Genomic DNA, 16,368 nt, shown 5'->3' with positions numbered 1-16,368 from the left:
CGGTGCAAGGTTTCTCGGTACCCTAGGCAAAACTGCAGCCCACTGAGGTCCCACCGCCACCAATACCCACTTTCCAACCTATCAGGTGAAAGTGAGAATGCATCATCTTGGTTCCACAGCCGCCACCTGCATTTAGTACAACAAGAATGTCTCTTTCAAACACATCCTTAATATTGTGATGGACAGACTCTGTGGCGCCCCCCAGATCCTGGCGCCCCTAGACAGCTGCCTAATGGTAGAGCCGGCCCTGTAAGAACCCATCGCATGAATAAGTACAAATGAAAGAATTTCTTGTGCATAATTAATTTATTGCATCACATTATACAAGCATAAAATGTGGCTTTATGCCCAAGAACCTTTTCAGTTTGAAAATTGAACATTCTCTGTTTTAGTTTTGGCTATGTACAAACAATGAGGCTTCTTGAACTATGTACATATATTTACATTTATATATGATGTACAACAATATAGAAACTTTCCTCAGAAACTTCTGAAGTACAAAAACATATTGCGCTGTAAACAGGTTTGCAGTTCCAAGTTTGGTGATCGAATGGAAGATATCCTAGAAGTCAAAGACTAGTGGGAATATTCACATTTGTAAAACACAGGAAGCAAAATGCAAAATAAAAAGTACAAAGTACAAAGTTCTGTATATAGAGTATAAATAGCAGAGGGTGTCTTCCAGTGATCACATGCTCGCTGTGTAACTAGAAACACTGCAATGTCACATTGCAAGATCATTTCACAGTAGATCAGTTGCTGGGTGCAAATGTTGTGTCGTGGCCTTGTATCTTATTTCCATGCAATAAGTTGTAAGATACCGACTTCTGTTCTCTGTAAATGAAAGTAAATCATGTAATTAGATGATTTTAGTTTATGTCTTTCTCCAAGAAAGAAGAAATTATTTTATAGATGGCCCTAGGTATATGGGGGAGATGTACTAAGCCTTGGAGAGAGATGAAGTACCAACCAATTGGTTGGTACTTTATCTCTACCTTATCTCTTTCCAAGGCTTAGTACATCTCCCCTTATATAAGAAGAGCCCAAATATATCTTGCCTATTTTGCATACCTTCCTTATGTGTCGAATTAATACGCTCACTCAGTATACTCTGAGAAGGGCAGGACTTATTCATATAATTAGCATAATAATGACACACACCCAGCAGCCCCATAGGCCGATAATGCGTCTTCATTCAGTAACAAGTGCATGCCTTCTGGGAGGCTGGGAGATTTGCTGGGAACCTGTAGTGCACTCCGGTAGAGTACACCATAATCAAGCATATTCAGCATTTGTTATATTTAGAACCAGTGCGTACCCACAGTGGAGAAAATAGGTTGAACCAAAATTTATGCGGATAAAGCCTATTAGTTCACTAGCAACTAGTGCCCTTTTCCTAATGAATATTGGTTCAGCAAAAAATAATGTCTGTCTACACTGTGCATAATTTATGTGTCCACGTTAAACTGTTGTCGGGGAGCTGTATTCTATCACCACAACTTTGGAGATAGTTTAGTGTCATAGATATAAAAACAAAATAGCAATATACAGTAAGTACACTATAAACGGACATCAGAATGTGGCACATTCATCTCTTGTGGGGTACATGGTTAGTTTTAGAATGGGGCCCTGGGCAGAATTCATGTTGGGGGCCCCTACATGGTAGGTGTTGGACGAGCAGTTTCACATGCCTTACTGACAGACACATTGCACAGCTCAATTGCAAGCAACACTGCACGTGACACAGGCTTCTGCATTATACAAACCCAACGCATCCATTTTTGTATTTTTTCATAGATTTTGCTTTTTCACTTAACCCTATCCTCCAATACAGATGGAGAAACGTATTACTGCGTTAAAAACAGTGATCAGCAGATACTGTGGCAGATCATAAATACAAGTTTCCAGTCAGTGCCTAACAAAGTCTGCCTGGCTCTATACTCAATGAAGTGGATGAATCTGTGCAGCAGGCCCACTTCAGCTCTCGATCAGAAAACAGCTCACAGGACAGTGGGGCTAATTCTGAGTCACACACATTCGCGGACGCTTTCCGTCTGGCTACGGATGTCTTAATGCTAATGATGATGAGCGGGACGGGTTTCTGCATATGGAAGCCTGTCCTGATCATCGTCATTAGCATTGGAACGTAGACCAGCCCCATTGCTTGGTGCAAATGATCTGGCGGAAATAAATATGCACATGCGGCAATTGAGCACTGAAGTTGGTTGACATACCAATGATACGGAACAGTTCCATGCCATTGCATGGTCGTCACCGAGAAATGCCCATTTGATGGAAAGAGTGGTTAGCTGACGGACTGGTCATTATGTACCCACTAGTGATCTCCGTCCATGTGCTGACACCTGATCTGGCGGATGCGCACACACTAGTTTCTTTCTTTGGCACCTGAAGCATGGTGGTATCTGTGAGATCCGTGCACATTGGGACCTACGTGTGACTCAAAAGCAGGTCCAGAATTAGCAAGTGTCCGCAAAAATGTTTATCATTTAGGAGCCAGCTCAAAAGGTTAAGACCAATGTATGCTGAACCATATTTGGCTACAGGAATGTTATGCAGAGCCATATTTGGTGAAAAGTCTAATATACAGAACCATATATAGTGCAAAGTTTAATATGCAGAGCCATATATGTATAAAAGTCTAATATTCATAGCCATATAAGGAAAAAATCTAATATGCACACTGAAATATGAAAAAAAGACTAATATGCAGAGCCATATATATATATATATATATATATATATATATATACAGTCAGGTGCATAAATATTGGGACATTGACAGAATTTTCATATTTTGGCCTCTATTCACCACCACAATGGCTTTGAAATTAAACAAACAAGATGTGCTTTAACTGCAGACTTTCAGATTTAATTTGAGGGTAATTACATCCAAATCAGGTGAACGGTGTAGGAATTACAACGGTTTCTATATGTGCCTCCCACTTTTTAAGGGGCCAAAAGTAATGGGACAAACTAAACAATCCTAAATCTAACTTTCACTTTTTAATACTTTGTTGCAAATCCTTTGCAGGCAATTACAGCTTGAAGTCTAGAACGCATAGACATCAGCAGACGCTGGGTTTCATCCCTGGTGATGCTCTGCCAGGCCTCTACTGCAAATGTCTTCAGTTCCTGCTTGTTCTTGGGGCATTTTCCCTTCAGTTTTGTCTTCATCAAGTGAAATGCATGCTCAATCGGATTCAGGTCAGGGGATTGACTTGGCCATTGCATAACATTCCACTTTTTAGCCTTAAAAAACTCTTTGGTTGCTTTTGCAGTATGCTTCGGGTCATTGTCCATCTGCACTGTGAAGCGCCGTCCAATGAGTTCTGAAGCATTTGACTGAATATGAGCATATAATATTGCCCGAAACACTTTAGAATTCATTCTGCTGCTTTTGTCAGCAGTCACATCATCAATAAATACAAGGGAACCAGTTCCATTGGCAGCCATACATGCCCACGCCATGACACTACCACCACCATGCTTCACTGATGAGGTGGTATGTTTTGGATCATGAGCAGTTCCTTTCCTTCTCCATACTCTTCTCTTCCCATCACTCTGGTACAAGTTGATCTTTGTCTCATCTGTCCATAGGATGTTGTTCCAGAACTGTAATGGCTTTTTTAGATGTTGTTTGGCAAACTCTAATCTGGTCTTCCTGTTTTTGTGGCTCACCAATGGTTTACATCTTGTGGTGAACCCTCTATATTCATTATTGTGAAGTCTTCTCTTGATTGTTGACTTTGACACATATACACCTACCTCCTGGAGAGTGTTCTTGATTTGGCCAACTGTTGTGAAGGGGTTTTTCTTCACCAGGGAAATAATTCTTCTGTCATCCACAACAGTTATTTTCCATGGTCTTCCGAGGTCTTTTGGAGTTGCTGAGCTCTCCGGTGTGTTATTTCTTTTTGAAAATGTTCCAAACAGTTGATTTGGCCACACCTAATGTTTTTGCTATCTCTCTGATGGGTTTGTTTTGATTTTTCAGCCTAATGATGGCTTGCTTCACTGATAGTGACAGCTCTTTGGATCTCATATTGAGAGTAGACAGCAACTGATTCCAAATGCAAATGTCACACCTAGAATCAACTCCAGACCTTTTACCTGCTTAATTGACAATGAAATAACAAGGGAATAACCCACACCTGTCCATGAAATAGCCTTTGCGGTGATAGTCCCATTACTTTTGGAAGGCACATATAGAAACCATTGTAATTCCTACACCGTTCACCTGATTTGGATGTAATTACCCTCAAATTAAATCTGAAAGTCTGCAGTTAAAGCACATCTTGTTTGTTTAATTTCAAAGCCATTGTGGTGGTGAATAGAGGCCAAAATATGAAAATTCTGTCAATGTCCCAATATTTATGCACCTGACTGTATATATATATATATATATATATATATATATCTGGCATCTTGGTTGCCTTGGTTTCTGTAGGTGACATAGGTAGAGAATGTGTGGACTGCGGGACGCGGCTGGATGGCATCGCTCCCTTTTGTTTGCGGCAAAGCTTTGCCGCGATGCAGCCCCGATATCCCTTCCTGCGTCCCTGCGAGGTTGGAGCTGGCTTCTGCGTTGCCTTAGTTACCACACGTGACGCGGGTGGAGAACACGTGGGCTGCAGGATGCAGCAGGATGACGTTGCTTCTTCCTGTTTGTGGCGCCTTGCTTCAGCATATGGTGAGTGTTGGTTCCCTATTTAAGTGTTTTTATGGGGTATGTATGTGTTAAGCCTTGACAAAAATCCTCTGTGTGGGATTGAAACGTTGGTACGCTATTAAAATGACCTAAAAGGTTGAGCATTTCTCCTGATCATTTACAAGCCCTATGAGTGCCGCCCGTCTGCTGCTATTTATATATCGAAAAATCTAATATGCAGAGCCATATAGTTACATAAGTCTAATATGCATAGCCTAAAAATACCTAGTGACACCCCTGTATGGCGCAGCAAGATTTCTTCGATTTTTACGAAGTCAACAACTGCACCACCTCCGAAACATCCCCAGACTATAAAGGAACCTCCTCCATCAATGGCGTCGCTATGGTGGTGCGGGTCGCACCGGGTGTCACCCTCGGAGGGATTTCACACAAACTGTGCCCTGCATTTCTCAAAGCGACTATGGCAGATTGCTTTTTGATTGATAACGCCTTCCTGGGAGCCATTTACGAGACCACTTTACACGTTTTCACAAGTGTTCACAGTATCACAAGTCGAATTCTTCCATTGTGTATGTGTTGACTATTCTGTTTCAAAACAGCATTGAGCATATATCTTATATCACTACGAGCACCTCGTGACCTTGTTGACATCATTTGTTTATTTTTGGGGATCAGACATTATCCGTCTGTTAGCACACCTCCCAACTTCTTTACCTCAGGAAGAGGGACCTTTGAGCACAGAGCGGCTGCATGCCCAAAATTAGGGGGCGTGTCCTCGCAGTTAGGGAGTGTGACCTTGCGGTTAGAGGGCGTGGCTTTGCGGGGAATGTCGCACATGCGAGTCACAACATTGGCCTCATTTCTGTGCAAAACACACACATCAAGTTCATCCTTTACAGAAAAAATTATGAATCTGGGGGTGCATTGCAATGAATGAGCTGTAGCGTATGTAGAAAAGTCTAATATGCAGAGCCATATATGTAGAAAATCTAATATGCAGAGCCATGTATATAGAAAAGTTTAGTATGCAGAGCCATATTTGGTGAAAAGTCTAATATGCAGAGCCATAGCTGGTGAAAACTAACATACAGAGCCATATATGTAGAAAACTAACATGCAGAGCCATATATGTAGAAAAGTCTATTATGCAGAGCCATATATGTAGAAAAGTCTAATATGCAGAGCCAGATATGTAGAAAAGTCTAACATGCAGAGCCATATATGTGGAAAAGTCTAATATGGAAAGTATAAAATGGAGAGCCATATATGTAGAAAAGTCTAATATGGAGAGCCATATATGTAGAAAAGTCTAATATAGAGAGCCATATCTGGAATGTGAACAGGGTAAGGGGGGAGGAATGCATGGAAGATTGATTAGTTGCTGGTATTGCAGGTAATTGCTTTTTTTCTAAAAAATAGCTTGGAGCAACTTGTGACTCAGGGTCCAAGGCAATTGTGATTTCCCAGCTAAATAAATATCAGTCTATTGTTTTTTTGTGTGCTTTTGTGTAATATTTTTGAGCAAAAAGTTTTTTTTTCAATTGCACCTATATTTTCCGACTATTGCCCCTTATACACAATGCCCACAGTAGTGCCCCTTACACAATGACCACTGTAGTAGTGCCCCATATGCAATGCACACTGTAGTAGTGCCCTTTATTCAATGCCCCCTGTATTTGAGCCGCTTATGCAATGCCCCCCTAGTTGTACCCATTACATAATGCCCTCTGTATTAAAGCCCCTTAAGCAATGCGCCTGTAGTTGTGAACATTTTCAATGCCCCCTGTATTAGAGCCAATTATGCCATGCTCTTTATGCAGTGCCCTCAGTAGTTCCCTTTATGCAGAGCCCCCAGTAGTGCCCTTCATGCAGTGCCCCAGTAGTGCCCCTTATGCAGTGCCTCCAGTAGTGCCCTTTATGCAGTGTCCCCAGTAATGCCACTTATATTGTTCCCCACCAATGCCCCTAGTAGTGCCCCTTATGCCGTGTCTGCAGTACTGGTGCCCCCTCCCCTGTGCATTACTTACCTGGCCAGCGCTCCCGCGTAGTCATCCGCTGCCTGCCGCTGGCTGGATCAGGCTCGCAGGCTCTTCACATCGCGGGAGACGTGGGTAAAGTCATGACGTCACCCACGCTCCCGCGCACTGCATCACTGGGAACGCTGGCCTCTGAAGCGATCAGAGGCTTCTTTAGTCTCTGATCACTTCAGAAACCAGCATTCCCAGGAACTGCAGCAGGTAGATCGTGATCGACCTTTTGGCCGGCCCTGTCTTACAGTATGCGCACTACTGCCAGTTGTGCAGAGAATACCTCTTTTCTATGCCAGTCATTTGGTCCCAAATACTAAGCAGTTATTTGACAATTTTTTATCTCCTTACTGACTGACTTATCCTACTACCAGTGGCTGTGGTGTAAAGAGAGGGAGTAGACACATATAGAGTTGAATTATGATGGTTCCTGCCAATGTAGAGATACAAGACTAAAAAATGTATTGTAAACAATTTCTTTATAATAGAAAGTCCACCAACTGAAAATAAAAACAGCCATTTTGTTTTTTAAACACCTTAAAGTGATATTGAGTGTGACAACACTGAAACTACGCATTTGTGATTTCCATATAAAAGGTGTATTTTATACATGGAGTAACATCTGCTAAATGACAGTATTCATGAAAATTGGAGTTCTGTCACTAAGCTTACAGTGCCCATCGCATTCTACCCAGTTATCCTACAAAACCTGCCTCTATTGGTGAACGTCCAGTTATCCAGACTATATAAACTGGGGAGAATATTCTATTGTGGACATGATAATCATATACATTACTTTATCATACTTCCAGACGACTTCTATAGCTGTAAGCATTATAAGAACTGGGAACAAATGCAAGAACATAGTTTGTACGGACCACAGATGTGCTAGAGCAGGATGGGTCACACTTGTCCTTCATTTTCAATCCTATAGCCTACATATTCTATATTGTTATCAGTGTGTATTTTGTTACTGTGTGGGATAATAGACTCCACTCCACGCTCCTGCGCTCTCTGGGTCAGCCTGCTGCCAGTCCTGGCGTGTCAGTGTTATGGTGATGAGCATTGATGCTGTGCTACAGTATATAGCAGTATCAGGGCCGAAACTGGGGTAGTGCATCGCAGGGCAGGGCTGAGCAGTTACTAGACTTTTTGGTGCCCTGTGCCAGAGAAAGTAGTGGTGCCCCCCCCCCCATTTTCTAAATAGGGATATAAGATAGTGCACCCTAAAAAGGGCCATGGCCTCATGGGGAAGGGCCAGGGAAGAGCAAGGGGAGGCCAGGAGATGCTGGGGATGAAAGAAGAGGAAGCTACAAGTGAGAATGATAATAAACAGGAAAATTGACAGACCCAAACAGTGCCCCTTAACGTGCGGTGCCCTGTGCCATGGCACTGGTCGCACCACCCTAGTTACGGCCCTGGGGCAGGGGGCGCTGTCTGGCCTGTCAATTTTCCTGTTTATTATCATTCTCACTTGTAGCTTCCTCTTCTTTTATCCCCAGCTGCTCCTGGCCTCCCCTATCTTTTCCCTGGACCTTCCCCATGAAGCCGTGATCCTTTTTCAGATGCACTTTCTTATGTCCCTATTTAAAAAATGGGGGGAGGGGGGGAAGCCAATGCTCTCTCTGGCACAGGGTACCAGGAAGTCTAGTTACGGCTCTGATCAGTATTATGGCCTCCCCGGCCTACAGACCCCCTGTGATCACCTTGTTGCAGTATTTAGATGATATTATTGCTGTAATGTACTGTACACTGGCACCGCAGCTGTCATCAGTAATTGTACCTTGATAAATATTGTCTCACTTTATTCCCCATTAGGGCCACTCATTATGCTGACATTTCTCATTCTTCTTCCTCTCTTTCTTCTCCTTCTGTACCCTCTCCAGCTCGGCTTCATACATCATCTCTTGTATAAGGTATTTTTCTCTCCGCATTCGATCCCTCAGGTCTTTAGGAAGGTCTGGTATCAGGTAGGAGATCAGATTCTTTATGCAAAAAACCAGATGCTGGAACACACAGAATGTGTAATATGATATATTTGCAAAATAGCAGACATATTCTTCAACACAATACAATGGGCTCTATTTATTAACATTATTTTTACTAAAATAAAGTGAAAAAGGGTGTTTTCACACCCTTTTCACATTATTTTAGTATCACCTGTAGTTAATACAGGGCAATTGGAGTAGAATTAGTAAAATTCTACTCCAACCCCCAGTAACACTTATTTTTAGTAAAGCAGATCGCATTTTCCATAATTGTAATGGGAAATGTGATCCGACCACAGTTACTAAAAATAAATTGTAAAAAAATACTGTGGGAAGCCCTGTGATAATAACGCCACCTGGAGGTGGCGTTATCCAGGGTCTCCCCCGGTTACCGGGCTCCCACTCTGCTCTAACGGGGAGAGCAGAGGCGGGAGCCGGTACCAGTAATCAGCTATGTGGTCTAAGCAGACCGCAAGCTGATTGCTGTAAAATAAAGAAAAAAAAATTAAACTTTTTTTTTTTTTCCTTACCTGAATCCAGGGACCGGTGATCGGGCCTCCGGTGATGGCTCCTCTCCGGTCAGCTGGTCTCCCACAGTGCACTGCTGCCCGGCCATCAGGTGATCGGGCCCCAGTGCAGTATGGGAGATCACCTGATCGGGAAGCCCGGAGAAGATCACCGGAGGCCAGGAGGATGCAGGTAAGTGTAATGAAGGGAGGGGGGGTCACGGGGGGGAGGGGGGTTCGCGGGGGTCCGCAATTGCGGGGGGCGGGGCTTAGCGCCGGGGGCGGGGCTTAGCGCCGGTGGGGGGGTAGTAGCAGTGGTCGGTCGGCGCATGCTCTTAGTCGCGGTATTTTTTCCGAAAATACCGCGACTAGAGTGCGGATGGGATCCGCAGGGACAGAGCTTTATCGCAAGCTCTGTCCCTGCAAGGGATTTATAGTAAATCCCTGTGATATTGCCTGAATTCGCAATGCGAATTCACTCGGTAATATCACACTACAATCTGCATTCAATATGCGGATTGTAGTAAATAGAGCCCAATGAGAGAAATCTACAGAAGGTAACACACACACATACACTCACACACTAAGGGGGAATTCAATTACCGCTGATAACTTTTCAGGCGAATAAAACAGGACATAATGCATTTTTTCTTTAGCAACGGGCAATTCAATTAAAGCCTTTTTTACCCGCCTGAAAAATTACTTGTTTTCAGGCAAATATACATAGAATCCATGATAAGTTCATGGACCTATGTGTTTTTGCTGCCTGCTTTCCAATTACAGGGATTTTTTTTCAGAGCCTGCTGAGCTCCTGAAAAAAAAAAACTCATAAAAAGGGCTGCCAACGGCCATGATTCGGGGCTAAATGAATAGCCCCCGGTTAATCAATTAGCCACGATATTGGACTGGGAACTGCCAATCACCAGGTACAGATGCCGTGGATGGGTGTGTCCACTGCTTGGCACAAAGGCGCCTAAATCAAGTGTGGGGAGTGTGCGGCATTGGCAAGAGCTGCTAGGGTTGCCACCTCATCCCTTTAAAACCGGACACTGGACACTTATGAATTACACAGATTCTGTGGCTGGCTGACTTCAAGTCTCCATTTCACCTGGCTTTAATCAGCTACATGACCTGTGTAATTTACATGTGTCCAGTTTTAAAGGGATGAGGAGGCAATCCAAGGAGGTGCAGAGAGGAAAGTGTCAGTGGAAGGTGTTATGTGGGGGATGAGTGTCAATTCATTCATGGCACACACTGGCACTAGAGGGTTAATCAATCGCACAGCAGATCTCTCCTCCCATGGTAAGAGCAGAGGCAGTCAGCACTCAGCATGGAGTGTATCATCGTTTCTTGGAGTCCAACAGCACCTGCCTCTGTGTTAGAGCGACTTTTATGCTGTATGTGACAGCGTTTATGGCTGGGCACAGGGGTACTAGTCTGGGGGGGGGGGGGGGGAGTTATCAGCACTGCTGTGTGGTCACAGACTCTGGAGATGCCCAGTCACAATGGGTGGCTGCCATATACACTGACACCTGGGTATTGGTGGAGCAGGAATTCTGCTTATTAGTACAGGGGGAAAATAAGAATGTATCATGTATAATCTCACAGTCTGCATGGGTTAATGTCACATCACATGGCGTCACTGTGTGAGCGGTGCGGAGCCAGAAAATATAATGACACTGATGAGAGTGGCTGTGCGGAGGGGAGAGGATTCCAGAGAGGTCGCTGCATCCTTTATTTATTTTGTGTCAGCCCCCGTCTGGCACAGTAACTTCCCATGCAGTGTACCAGGGGTGCTGCTGCCGGGGAAGGACGAGGGTCTATGCATGCACTAGATCAGTGAAGGGCACAGTGTCACCCTGCTGCAAGTCCCCCCAGAATAAGCAGCACTCAATGAGTCCCAGGCTGGTGGGAGAGATGTCCACAGCTTTTTTATGAGTCTCTAGTTGCACAAGCATGACCGAAGCGAAGATAAAATCAGGCTTCTGAGGCTACTGAATATATAATCCTTTTCAAGAAAAGCACTTCCCAGTCTTCTTGATAAAAAAATATAGTTTTATTAACAGCATAGCATACAGGTGGTTGACGTGAATACACTAATCACTTCTCATGGAGCTTTGACTGAGATGATGCTGTTTGCTGTCTGGACAAAAATCATAGATATGAACGAAACAACAACCACCTGTATGTTATGCGCATATATACATACATACATACTAGGGATGAGCGGGTTCGGATTTCTGAAATCCGAACCCCCCCGATCAGAGTCGGCAACCGAGTCCAGCTCGGGCTTTCCCGCCTGACTCAGAACTGAAATAGAGGCAAAACGTCATCATCCCGTATTCCGAATCTCGCGGGTTATGGATTCTATAAAAGGTCCCCGCGTCGGCGCCATTTCTCACTCCGCCTATGGACAGTGAAGAGGGAGGGTGGGAGTTAGGGCTGGCTGGGCTGTGTTGTGTTGTGCTGCTGTTGTCCATAGGGGCTGTGTCCACTCCTCCAAAGTCCATAGGGGCTGGCTGGGCTGTGTTGTGCTGCTGTTGTCCATAGGGGCTTGCTGGACTGTGTTGTGCTGCTGTTGTCCATAGGGGCTGGCTGGGCTGTGCTGTGCAGTCAGTTGCCAATAGGGGCTGTGTCCACTCCAAAAGTCTATAGGGGCTGGCTGGGCTGTGTTGTGCAGTGTCCTATAAAGGCTGTAGTCCTAAAGGGGTGCTGTAGTGTTGTCCAGGCCAGGGGGTGATCTGTCCATCAGGGGTGCTCCCCCCAAGTGCAAAAAAAACATTTATTTCTGTGTTTGTGAATTGTGTGCACTGTAGCTGCACGTGCATCAACAAAGGAGCAGCGCCAAGCGTGCGCCTGTGTCATAAGTAAAGGGCCGGCTGGCTCATCTCTTAAAGGGTGGTGTAACCCCCAAAGTGCACTTAGAAAAGAAGAATTTTTAATTTTTTTTTGTGTTGTGAATTGTGTGCGCTGTAGCCGCACGTGCATCAACAAAGGAGCAGCGCCAAGCGTGCGCCTGTGTCATAAGTAAAGGGCCGGCTGGCTCGTCTGTTAAAGGGTGGTGTAACCCCCAAAGTGCACTTCAAAAAAAATTTAAAATTCTTTTCTGTGTTGTGAATTGTGGCCCTGATTCAGAGCCGCTCGTAAGCGGCCGCTCGTTCGCTCCGAGCGATGTTCGCACATCTGCGCATGCGTACGGGTTTTAGTACGCATGCGCGAACCAGTCAGTGCGGTCGAAAATCGTGTGCTCGCAAAATAGCGAATGCCTGCTAATTTGAGTGACAGAGTGAGGCGTTTGTGGGTGGTAACAGGGGAAGGTGCTTGAAAACGGGGAGTGGAGATCAGAACGCAGGCGTGCCAAAAGGTCAAAACGGGCGTTTTAAGGGTGTGCATAATTAACAAAGCAGCGTCATCGACCACGTCAGTTGGGTGTCTTTTAGCCAGAACTGCTCGCATGATTGCGGTAGGAAAATGCAACCACAAGAATAGCGAGCAGTTCATACGCCTTTCAATGTAATCTAATAAACAGCGGAGATGACGTATGATGCGAGCGGCCAGGGGGCGTTTTTTTCTAAATAACGACCGCATGTTTTGTACGCTTTGTACGCTCGTTCAGACATAGAGGCGTCAACAGACCGCAAAGAGCGAACGGTCAATTTAAATAGTCAGCCCCTTTTTCTGAACGAGCGAGCGCAAATAGCGTCCGGCTCTGAATCAGGCCCTGTGTGCACTGTAGCCACACGTCCATCAACAAAGGAACAGCGCCAAGCCTGCGCCTGTGTCATAAGTCTGTTAAACGGTGGTGTAACCCCCAAAGTGCACTTCCAGAAAAATTAAAAATTCTTCTTTTCTGTGTTTGTGTGCACCTTAGCCGCAAGAATATATCAATATAACATAAATGGAGGACAAAACTTTGTCCGATAAAAATAAAATAGGGAAAGACCAAGAACCACTTCCTCCTAGTGCTGAAGCTGCTGCCACTAGTCATGACATAGACGATAAAATGCCATCAACGTTGTCTGCCAAGGCCGATGCCCAATGTCATAGTAGAGGGCATATAAAATCCCAAATGACAAAGTTCAGGAAAATGACCTTAAAAAAAACATTTAAATCATCTGAGGAGAAACGTAAACTTGCCAATATGCCATTTACGACACGGAGTGGCAAGGAACGGCTATGGTCTTTCCCTATGTTCATGACTAGTGGTTCAGCTTCAGATGACGATGGAAGCCCTCCTCCCGCTACAAAAATCAAACGAGTTAAGCTGGCAAAAGCACAGCGAAGAACTGTGTGTTCTAAGAAGATATCACAAATCCCTAAGGAGAGTCCAAGTGTGGTGGCAGTTGCGATGCCTGACCTTCCCAACACTGGACGGGAAGAGGTGGCTCTTTCCACCATTTGCACGCCCTCTGCAAGTGCTGAAAGGAGCACCCACAGTCCACTTGCTGATATGCAAATTGAAGATGTCACTGTTGAAGTACAACAGGATGAGGATACTGGTGTAGCTGGCGCTGAGGAGGAAGTTGGCGAGGAGGATTCTGATGGTGATGTGGTTTGTTTAAATCAGGCTCCGGGGGAGACAGTTGTTGTCCGTGGGAAGGAAAAGCCCATCACGGTCATGCCTGGGCAGAAGACCAAACATTCCACCTCTTTGGTTTGGCAATATTTCTATCCAAATCCGGACAACAACTGTCTTGCCATATGTACCATATGTAAAGGTGAAATAAGTAGGGGTAGGGACGTTAACCACCTAGGAACATCCTCCCTTATACGTCACCTGCAGCGCGTCCATAAAAAGTTACTGTCAAGTTCAGAAACTTTGGCTAAGACCGTAAACAGTCCAGGGACACCTAAATCCCTTTGTCCTGTTGTATCCAAGCGCCTGCGAACCACACCGTCAACTCCCTCCTCGTCAATTTCCTCCTTAGTCAGGATCGGAAGTAGTCCTGCAGGCCATGTCACTGGCATGACTGACTCTCCTATCCGGGATTCCTCCGGAGGATCCTGTATTGCTAAGCCTACTGCTGCCGCTGCTGCTGGGAGTCGTTCATCATCCCAGAGAGGAAGTAGGAACACCACTACTTTTACTAAACAATTGACCCTCCAACAGTCCTTAGCGAGGAGGATGAAGTATGACAGCAGTCATCCTGAAGCAAAATCGATACCCAATGTCCACTTAACCATGGACATGTGGACAAGTGGAACAGGGCAGACTAAGGACTATATGACTGTGACAGCCCACTGGGTAGATGTATCACCTTACGCAGCAACAACAGCAGCGTCACCAGTAGCAGCATCTCAGAAAACGCCAGCTCGTTCCAAGGCAGGCTACACTCTGTATTACCAGTTTCAGTAAGAGGCACACCGCCGAACAACCTCTTAGAGAAACTGAGGGAAATCATCGCCCAGTGGCTTACCCCACTTAGACTCTCCTGGGGATTTGTGATATCTGACAATGCCACCAATATTGTGCGGGCATTACATCTGGGCAAATTCCAGCATGTTCCATGTTTTGCTCACACAATAAATTTGGTGGTGCAGAATTTTCTGAAAAACGGCAGGAGACACTTTGGGTGCGCCAGCAAACACTCTTCAACCTGCCCCACCATCACCTGAAGCAAGAGGTTGTGACGCGGTGGAACTCAACCCTCAATATGCTTCAGAGGATGGAGGAGCAGCAAAAGGCCATTCAAGCCTATACATCCAGCTATGACATAGGAAAAGGAGGGGGTATACATCTGACTCAAGCGCAGTGGAGAATGCTTTCCATGTTGTGCAAGGTTCTCCAGCCCTTCGAACTTGCCACACGTGAAGTTAGTTCAAACACTGCCAGCTTGAGTCAGGTCATTGCCCTCATCAGGCTTTTGCAGAAGTAGCTGGAGAAAGTAAAGGAGGAGCTAAGATGGAGCAATTCCGCTCGGCATGTGGGACTTGTGGATGAAGCCCTTCATTCGCTTTGCCAGGATTCCAGGGTGGTCAATCTGTTGAAATCAGACCACTACATTTTGGCCACCGTGCTCGATCCTAGGTTTAAAGCCTATGTGGTGTCTCTCTTTCCGGCCGACACAAGCCTGCAGAGGTGCAAAGACCTGCTGGTGAAAACATTGTCAGCTGAAGCGGAACGTGACACGTCAACAGCTCCTTCTTCATTTTCTCCCGCAACTGGGGCTGCCAGGAAACAACTTAGGTATCCTAAGCAACCCGCTGGCGGTGATGCAGGGCAGGCAGGGACAAGTTTGGACATATGGTCCGGACTGAAGGACCTGGCAACAATTTCTGACATGTCTACTGTCACTGCATATGATACTGTCACCATTGACAGAATGGTGGAGGATTACATCGGTGACAGCATCCAAGTAGGCATGTCAGACAGTCCGTACCTGTACTGGCAGGAAAAAGAAGCAATTTGGAGGCCCCTGTACAAACTTGCTCTATTTTACCTGAGTTGCCCACCCTCCAGTGTGTACTCCGAAAGAGTGTTTAGTGCAGCCGGGAACTTTGTCAGCGAAAGGCGTAGGAGGTTGCTTCCACAAAATGTGGAGAAGATGATGTTCATAAAAATTAATTATCAACTCTTCCAGGGAGACCCGCCTCCAGAACGTACAGAGGGACTTGTGGTGGTGGATTCCAGCGGGGACGAATTAATACTCTGTGAGGATGAGGATGTACACAACACTGAAGAGGGTGAGGAATCGGTGGATGAGGAGGATGAGGACGACATCTTGCCTCCGTAGAGCCAGTTTGTGCAGGGACAGATTAATTGCCAGCTTGTTTTGTGGGGGCCCATACGAACCAATAATTTCAGCCACAGTCGTGTGGCAAACCCTGGCGCTGAAATTTATTGTTTTGTTAAAGTGTGCATGTCCTGTTTATACAACATAATGGTGGGTGGGAGGGCCCAAGGACAATTCCATTCTTGCACCTCTTTTTTTTCCTTGCATTATGTACTGTTTGGGGCCTAGTTTTTCAAACTGCCATCCTGTCTGCCACTGCAGTGTCACTCCTAGATGGGCCACTTATGTGTGCCGCCCACTCGTGTCGCTTAGCATAGTCATCCAGCTACCTCGGTGTAACCTTTTGGACTAAAAACAATATTGTGAGGTGTGAGGTGTTCAGAATAGACTGGAAATGAGTGGAAATTAATGTTATTGAGGTTA

At 45.3% G+C, this 16,368-nt stretch overlaps 1 protein-coding gene across 3 annotated transcripts in view; it reads right to left on the bottom strand.

Annotated features, from left to right (window-relative positions):
• Positions 1 to 319: 319 nt before the first annotated feature.
• Positions 320 to 16,368, bottom strand: part of ANO4 (anoctamin 4) — a 267,991-nt gene continuing 251,942 nt past the window's right edge. For all 3 annotated transcript variants that reach the window (XM_088465536.1, XM_088465538.1, XM_088465537.1), the window contains 2 exons: positions 8,501 to 8,723; positions 320 to 834 (listed from right to left, as the gene is read on the bottom strand). In XM_088465536.1, coding sequence (XP_088321662.1) covers positions 8,532 to 8,723 — 192 coding nt within the window. In that variant the 3' untranslated portion in view covers positions 320 to 834; positions 8,501 to 8,531. The remainder of the gene's footprint in view (positions 835 to 8,500; positions 8,724 to 16,368) is intronic.

This window comes from Taudactylus pleione, unplaced genomic scaffold, assembly GCF_031769625.1.
Source record: "Taudactylus pleione unplaced genomic scaffold, aTauple2 ptg001990l, whole genome shotgun sequence".
NCBI classification, from domain to species: domain Eukaryota; kingdom Metazoa; phylum Chordata; class Amphibia; order Anura; family Myobatrachidae; genus Taudactylus; species Taudactylus pleione.
This window is presented reverse-complemented; position numbering and strand designations above follow the sequence as displayed.